Source organism: Anarrhichthys ocellatus, unplaced genomic scaffold, assembly GCF_004355925.1.
Source record: "Anarrhichthys ocellatus isolate YVR2014 unplaced genomic scaffold, GSC_Weel_1.0 scaffold1911, whole genome shotgun sequence".
Classification (NCBI taxonomy): domain Eukaryota; kingdom Metazoa; phylum Chordata; class Actinopteri; order Perciformes; family Anarhichadidae; genus Anarrhichthys; species Anarrhichthys ocellatus.
Window position 1 is genome coordinate 1125 of NW_022281885.1, and position 8201 is coordinate 9325.

The window sequence follows — 8201 nt, forward strand, 5'->3', positions numbered from 1 at the left end:
CTCCTGTCTCACTGTCTTACTGTCTCCTGTCTTACTGTCTCCTGTCTTACTGTCTCACTGTCTTACTGTCTCACGTCTTACTGTCTCCTGTCTCCTGTCATACTGTCTCCTGTCATACTGTCTCCTGTCTTACTGTCTCCTGTCTTACTGTCCCCTATCTCCTGTCTTACTGTCTCCTGTCTTACTGTCTCCTGTCGTACTGTCTCCTGTCGTACTGTCTCCTGTCTTACTGTCTCCTGTCGTACTCTCTCCTGTCTCACTGTCGTACTGTCTCCTGTCTCACTGTCTTACTGTCTCCTGTCGTACTGTCTCCTGTCTCACTGTCGTACTGTCTCCTGTCTCACTGTCGTACTGTCTCCTGTCTCACTGTCGTACTGTCTCCTGTCGTACTGTCTCCTGTCGTACTGTCTCTTGTCTTACTGTCGTACTGTCTCCTTTCTTACTGTCTCCTGTCTCACTGTCTCCTGTTTGACGGGGATTAGTTTTTCATCTCGGTACCTCCCCCCCGGGTGGTGCAGTTTGCTCCCACAGTCTGGATTACTGACAGACACAGACGGACAGATCTGTCCACAGTTTTGTTTATTAATTTTGTTATATTCATACACCAATAAAGAATAAAGCACAGTGTTCTCTCTAGTACAAAACACAATCTATGGAAAAGTGTCATATTTATTATTCCCAAGATTTTACCTCCTTAACTACTAATTCATTAATAATACAAGTTTAGCATTAGTGCAGACACTAAATATGTATATACAAGATGATAGACAGCAATAAATACCATTATAAACTTGATGTTGCACAATTGTTTTTAAATATAATTATGTTAACATCATGAGACACTAACGTGACGGCCTCTCACACCATGTTACCGGGTCACTGTTCACCTGTACGACTTTTCACCTGAAGCTCAGCAGCTCTTTAACAACGGTCAACGTTTATTGATCACCTTCAGATTTGAATTGAACCCGTTTGAACCCTAAAAACGTCTTTTGTGTTTCTTCGTCTGTGGTTTTCCAGCTGCTGGCTCCGTCCGTGGAGTGGTTGGACTACCTGTCTTACTCTCTGTCTCCTCTGGAGCTCAACGATACCGAAGCCGTCGTCCTGTACGCCCGAGAGTATCTGCAGCAGGTGTCTGACCTCATCAACAAGACGGACCGCAGGTGAGTCCGGGATCACCTGCTGCCGTGTCCACCTACACACGGCAGCAGGTGTCTCACCTATCTACCTGTCTGTCTGTCTGTCTCCTAGTCTGCTAAACAACTACATGATGTGGACACTGGTTCAGAAGAGTGTGGCCAGTTTGGATCAACGCTTTGAGAACGCTCAGGACAAACTACTGGAGAGTCTCTACGGGACCAAGAAGGTACATCTACTTCTACTGCTACTACAAGTACTACTACTGTTACTGCTACAAATACTACAGACACTACTACCGTTACTGATCCAGTTATTTCTTCTTACTGTAGCAGGTACAAATATTTTTAATACTACATTAACGACGGTCGGTAATCCTCCTCCCAGTTCTGTTGAAGGAACTTTAACTGGTTTATCTGTATCCATTTATGCTTCTTACTGGTTTTAATGGGTTCTACTTGGAGTAACCAGTTTGAAGTGTTTCCACTGGGCTGTAATGGGTTTTTTGGCTGGTTCTGACCTGGTTTTGGAAGCTAAGCCTGTGCTGCTGTACTGGGGAAACTGGTTTCTTACTTCTGTTATTGGTTCTAACTTGTGTGCAACTAACTGGTCCGCTGTATCTGTAGTTGTACTGGCTCTATCTGGTTAACTCTAAGTGGTTCCAAATGTCTGTAATTGGTTCTTGTGGATCAATGCTGGTTTTAACTGGTTGAGGATTCCAGGAATCTTCCGCCCCCACCGTGCTACTGGAGACGCTAATGAATGGGCCAGTAGAAATTGGTTTTATTTACCTCTATCTGATATCAACTGGCTCCAACTGGTTTTGGAAACCAGGAAGGTTCCACCTCTGCTGGTACTAATGGGGAGATGAACCAGGTTCTAACTGGTAAGTGCATGCCTCCAGCTCTCAGCTGGTTTTGGGCCGGTGTGGGTACCTATGGGTAACAGGTTCCAGCTGTCTGTACTTGGTCCTTACTGGTCTGCTACTTTCTGTAACTTTTAATAAATGTCTGTAACTGGTTGTGGTTCGTTGCAGTCCTGCACCCCACGCTGGCAGACCTGTATCGGGAACACTGACGACACCCTGGGCTTCGCTCTGGGAGCGCTCTTTGTTAAGGCCACCTTCGACAAGCACAGCAAAGAGATCGTAAGTCACAGAACTGAAACCTGAGGAAACACTGATCAAAAGATCCAGGTGGTCCAGGATCAGGTGCAGGTCTGACCTCCTGTCTCTTTCCCTCAGGCCGAGGAGATGATTAATGAGATCCGATCAGCATTTAAAGAAGCTCTGGACCGACTCAACTGGATGGACGACCACACGAGACATGCTGCTAAAGACAAGGTACAGAGACAGGTGGACAGACAAGGGGACAGATAGGTGGACAGGTAGGTAGACAGACAGGTGGACAGGTAGGTAGACAGACAGGTGGACAGGTAGGTAGACAGACAGGTAGTTCAACAGGTAGACAGACATGTGGACCGACAGTGGGACAGATAGGAAGACAGACAGGGGGACATACAGGTAAAGAGACTGGTGCACAGACAGGTAGACTTACAGGTGGACAAATAGGTAGACTGATAAGTGGACAGACAGGTGGAGGTAAGTGTGCTGATTGGTCTCATTGTCTGTTTGTCTCCATTAGGCAGATGCAATCTACGACATGATTGGTTTCCCAGAATTCATCCTGGACCCCAAAGAGCTGGACGACGTGTTTGACGGGGTGAGTGACAGCTGTCAATCATGTCTCATTCACCTGTAGACAGGAAGGACAGAGTGTCTCACTGTCTCACTGTGTTTTAGTATGACGTGTCCGACGACAGCTTCTTCCAGAACATGCTGAACTTCTACAACTTCTCCTCCCGAGTGATGGCCGACCAGCTGAGGAAGACTCCCAACAAAGACCAGTAATGATGATGAAGACCAGTAACACACACCAGCACAACCAGTCACATGCTTTATGAAACTGTGGTTAAAGATGAGAAAAGATCTGTAGAGGAAACTGGTAGAACCACAGATTAACTCCTCTCCTCTCCTCATCTCCTCTCCTCATCTCTTTTCCTTGTCTCCTCCTCTCAGGTGGAGTATGACTCCTCCCACAGTTAACGCCTACTACATGCCCACGAAGAACGGCATCGTCTTCCCTGCTGGGATACTGCAAGCTCCTTTCTACGCCCACGACCACCCCAAGTCTGTTTACCTCCACCTGTCTGTCTGTGTGTCCACCTGTCTGTCTGTTAGGACATACTACACCTGTGAAATAGAAATCACTGATGAAGATGAAACCTGTGTCTTATACAAACGCATATTAACAAGAGACAGACTGGATAGTGATGAAGGTTCCTGCTCTCCAGAGGATGAACCTGTAGACTGTAATCACCTTCAGGACGAATGTTGTTTCAGTATTGAGCTCTGCAGCCTTTAGGGGGCGCTGTCAGTCTCTGGTTTCTGGACCCGTCTGGGTCTTGTATATAATACTTATATATCATATATAATATTTTGTGTCTGTTTTCAGGGCGTTGAACTTCGGTGGGATTGGGGTGGTGATGGGTCACGAGCTCACACACGCCTTCGATGATCAGGGTGAGTTTGAGTCCAGTTTACTTCCTGTCACATGATGTGTTCACTGCCCTCTGACTTTGGATGTAAATATGAGACTTGTGTTCAAAGATAAAGATGTTAACTGTTAGAATACTTTCAGATGGTACTTTATATTACATCTACATTAAAATGTGACTTTCCCAGTGGTGGTTAGTACGTTTTAAAGTGATTATGAGAGTCATGAGTTGATTTTATTTGAAATTAGACCAGAAATAAAAGAGAAATATAATGCGACAACAACTGTAGGAAACCTTCAGCAACTTCTTGGACTCGGGTAGAAATATCAGAGAGGGAACCTGGTTTGAAAGTTAATTTATTTACATTGAGACGGTTTCTTTGATGCTTCTTTGTGGTTTCTAGAGTTCTGGTTGTCAGTTTGATCTTCAGGGTTGTTATCAAGATGAACACTATCTGCATATCAAATGATGTTGAGTTCTTTCACTTTAAACAATGAACTTTGGCCGACATGTTTGTTTCATGTGGATGTTTGTTCTTCACCATTAGTCAGAACTGAAGTGTATATATAGTATATGAAATAGAAGTGAATGCGTCACATGAACCTCTCAGACTTAAAGTCCTCTTGTTCATTGACGTGTCTCCTCTCTGCTGCCGTCAGGTCGTGAGTACGATAAAGAAGGAAACCTGAGGCCGTGGTGGCAGAACTCGTCGGTGGAGGCATTTCGTCAGAGAACCGAGTGCATGATGGACCAGTACAACCACTACACCGTCAACGGAGAACACGTCAACGGGAAGCAGACGCTCGGGGAAAACATTGCAGACAACGGAGGACTGAAGGCGGCATACCATGTTAGTACGAACGTAGAATAACCAACTGAACCATGACTCATATCAACCAAAACATACCAAGTTGGACTGTATCATGTGTCCACACCACACCGGGTCATGTTTGTTTACATAATCACAACTAAATTAATGTTTTTGACTTCAGGCCTATCGGTCGTGGGTCCAAAGGAACGGGGAGGAAAAGAGGCTTCCTGCCGTCAACCTGACCAACGATCAGCTCTTCTTCTTGGGATTCGCTCAGGTGAGTCAAACAAAAGCACCTCAGTCACCAGAACTGTGTCCCACATGGTTCTGTACTGGTGTCCCACAGGGTTCTGTACTGGTGTCCCACAGGGTTCTATCCTGGGGCCCCTTCTGTTTCTATTAACGACCCACGTTCTGCTCATCCGGATGTCGACTCACGTTATACGCTGATGACACGGTGATTTATGTGCCGGCTTTAGTCATGCCTTAAATTAAACGTTAACGTTAGCTTAGCATGCTAATGACCAGTGTGTATGATTTCTGCACCAGACAGACTGATGAGGTTCTCGTTAGAGATGCGTGTCAATAGTTGACTCGGTGATTTACCCTCGCTAGTAGCCAACAGAAATCCTAGTTGATAAACGTATTATTATTTATTATATTATAGTAATTTATACATTTAAATTACATGTGCTTACATATGCTATTACTGTTGCTGGGTTCAGTGGTCAGTCTGGTACTTTCTGCTCGACGGCCGGCATCACACGAAAACTAGCTTACTAGCTAGCTAGCCCATATGTTACAGACTAAAGCTAGCGACCTAGCTAGCGACCTAACTAGCGACCTAGCGTGCTATGGATCAATGAAGCAAGCTAACAAGCAAGTTGTATTGTTCCTATTGTTTGTATTTGTATTTTCATTATTGTGCAAATAAACCAAACTAAATCTAACTGTTGCTAACAACGGCTGAGTGGTTCGAGCAAAAATACCCCACCACCCACCCACCCACCCAATCAGGAAACAGCTGACCTATCATATGTCACGAAGGGAAATGAAGCGTGAAAAACAAAATTGTATTTTGTGTTTTCAGGTGTGGTGTTCGGTCCGTACCCCGGAGAGCGCTCACGAGGGTCTGGTGACCGACCCCCACAGCCCCCCCCGCTACCGGGTCATCGGCACGTTGGCCAACTCTCCGGACTTCAGCCGCCACTTCAACTGTCCCGTGGGGACGCCCATGAACACCGGGCGGCGCTGCGAGGTCTGGTAGACTGACCCAAGAGGACCGGGGGGCGGGGTCAGAGGGGGCGGGATCAGAGTGGCGGGTCTAATGAGCTCAGTCTGGTATTTAACATGTTAACGAGTCAGATTGTTAATTAGCCTGGTTAGTGTCTTAATTAGAAAAGTTTATCAGGTGTTCGTGACGATGACGAGCTGTAATCTTCACCTTCATTCCTTTAATATAAATCTATTGATTAGAGACGATCAGACGGACTTTCTGTCTGGAATCTAAACGGACTCAGGTGGACTTCAGAGACCTGAAGGACTGATGATGATGAAGAAGCCACATGGGAGGATGTTGCTGATTTCTGCTTAATCACCGTTATTATTATTATTATTATTAATGGGCTTTGGTTTGTGTGTGTTTGTGTGTGCGTGTGGGTAAAACTCTCTGATGACATCACTGTGATGACCTCATACAAAGGTTGAACTGTTGCATCATCGTCACGGCCGTGTGTACAGAAGCTGTCGTCTGATTCATTGATCGATTCACGAGCTTTTTAAGGCATTTTATTTCTGGTTCAACGCAAATTAGATAATTAATCAATGAATTAAAGTATTAAAGGGTTTTAATGGGTTCTGTTTTGCGCTTTATGACGTTTTTAAGGAGGAAAAGTCCTTAAAATGGACCAAATAGTATGAAAAGTGTCTTTGAATGTTTCTTCATTCTTTATTGAAACTTGTTAAGGTTTAAATAAACGAAGAGTTTTCATGTTTTTGGTCCATTTTAAGTCTTTTTCTGCCCTTAAAAGGTTCTTAAACCTTGTAGAAAATCTAATATATAATCATTAAAATGACCGTAATGACATCGTTATTAAAAGGTGAATGCATGGAATTTAAAGTAAAAACTAAAGGATGTCTCCGCCATGCTGGTGTCGTCATGGTAACAGAAATACAACCTGTTGAGTGTTAATCAGATTATTATGATTAAACTGAATTTAAAATGTTGCCTTAATTCTTTAGAAAAATGCCTTAAAAAAATCCCATTAATCAATTAATTTAACACCTTCATCTGAATATATTACGGTTCATTCAGATATCCAATAATTAGCCCCTTAAAATATGAAAATAACATAAATATACCATCTCCTGTTTCATAACATAGCCTTTATTTTGTCCTTTTAAAGTACTTTATTCACGCCAGATTTTAGATGCACAAGTAAATGTGTGAAATTAAAACGAACTTTAACAAGCTGAATAATTTAGGCCTTTTCTCGACGTGTTTCAAATGTTCCTCAGCTCTTAAAAGCCTTAATTTAATTATGATCTTCAGTTTTAAGGTAGAAATGAAGAGATGTTGTATTTTACTGGACATTGAACTCACATCAGTAGAACCTGAGTAGAACCTGCAGAGTTCATCAATTAACATCAGTGATGGAAATAATCAGACGTTGGTGTAAAACTTGGAAATACCGCCTTAAAACAAAGTCAAATGATGAAATATTAAAGAAATAAAGTCTCTAACTTAAAGAAGTGAGTAAAGATGAAGAGTTCAACATGTTTCACTTTTAAAAACATGTCACCTCAACTTCATTACCCACAATCCCCCAGTGTTGCTGTTCAGTGCAGGTAGCTGCCTCTGACAGCAGGTGGCGCTGCTCACCTGGATACTCTGTGTGTGTGTGTGTGTGTGTGTGTGTGTGTGGGTGCGTGCGTGCGTGCGCGCGCTTTGCCTCATGATGACGTCACTGTCCCGTTCAGCTCGTGCGTGTCATAGTTTGTTTAGCAGAAGAAGAAGCTGCTTCCTGCCAAAGAAGTTTCTGTGTGTGTGTGTGTGTGTGTACAGTAGATCTCATGTAGAATGAACTCTGTGTCCTGAAGGGGGCGTCACCACTCTGCTCGTCCAATCAGAGCGCTGCGTTACAAACATAATAAACACTGAATATCATAAAACTCTCAGTCGTGCTGTTATTATGAAAACTACACTCGTGATATCCCATAATGCACCTGTGTCATCTGCTTCACTTCAAAATAAAAGGATCTGGTAAAAAAATAAAATACTTTGTTATAAGTAAAAATCTTGCATTTAAAATATTTCTGCAGTAAAAAAACAAAAGTACTATAAGCTAAATGTACTTAAAGTAGCAAAAGTACTTGTTTGTCTTTATACTTGTACTTGATACAGAACTCTCTATTCTGCATATATAAAGTAGTGAATGCATATTTATTTTAAAATATTTTAAAAAGAGTACTTGTGTTGTGTGGTATTACTATATTTAGAAAAGATTAGAATACACTGAAAAATATTCCTGCATTCAGTATGTTAGTGTAAAAGTACACAGGTAGTACACAGTATCAACATGTACTTTATTTTAGTACTGTGTTTATTGGTAATGAATACCTTTATATAATATTATGAATAATAAGTATTATTCACATGTGTGTATATATATATATATATAAATATATATGTATATGT

The 8201-nt window shown here is 42.6% G+C and overlaps 1 protein-coding gene across 1 annotated transcript; it reads left to right on the plus strand.

The window, feature by feature from the left end:
* Window positions 1–972: 972 nt before the first annotated feature.
* On the plus strand, window positions 973–7670 carry LOC116377975 (endothelin-converting enzyme 2-like; the record flags this gene model as incomplete). The annotated part of the gene is made up of 11 exons (XM_031839747.1): window positions 973–1163; window positions 1252–1366; window positions 2174–2284; window positions 2381–2479; window positions 2781–2858; window positions 2939–3042; window positions 3215–3325; window positions 3651–3718; window positions 4353–4543; window positions 4686–4781; window positions 5595–7670. Coding segments are annotated over 11 exons (1341 nt in total), but the record flags the coding sequence as incomplete, so codon positions are not given.
* Between the last annotated feature and the right edge of the window lie 531 nt (window positions 7671–8201).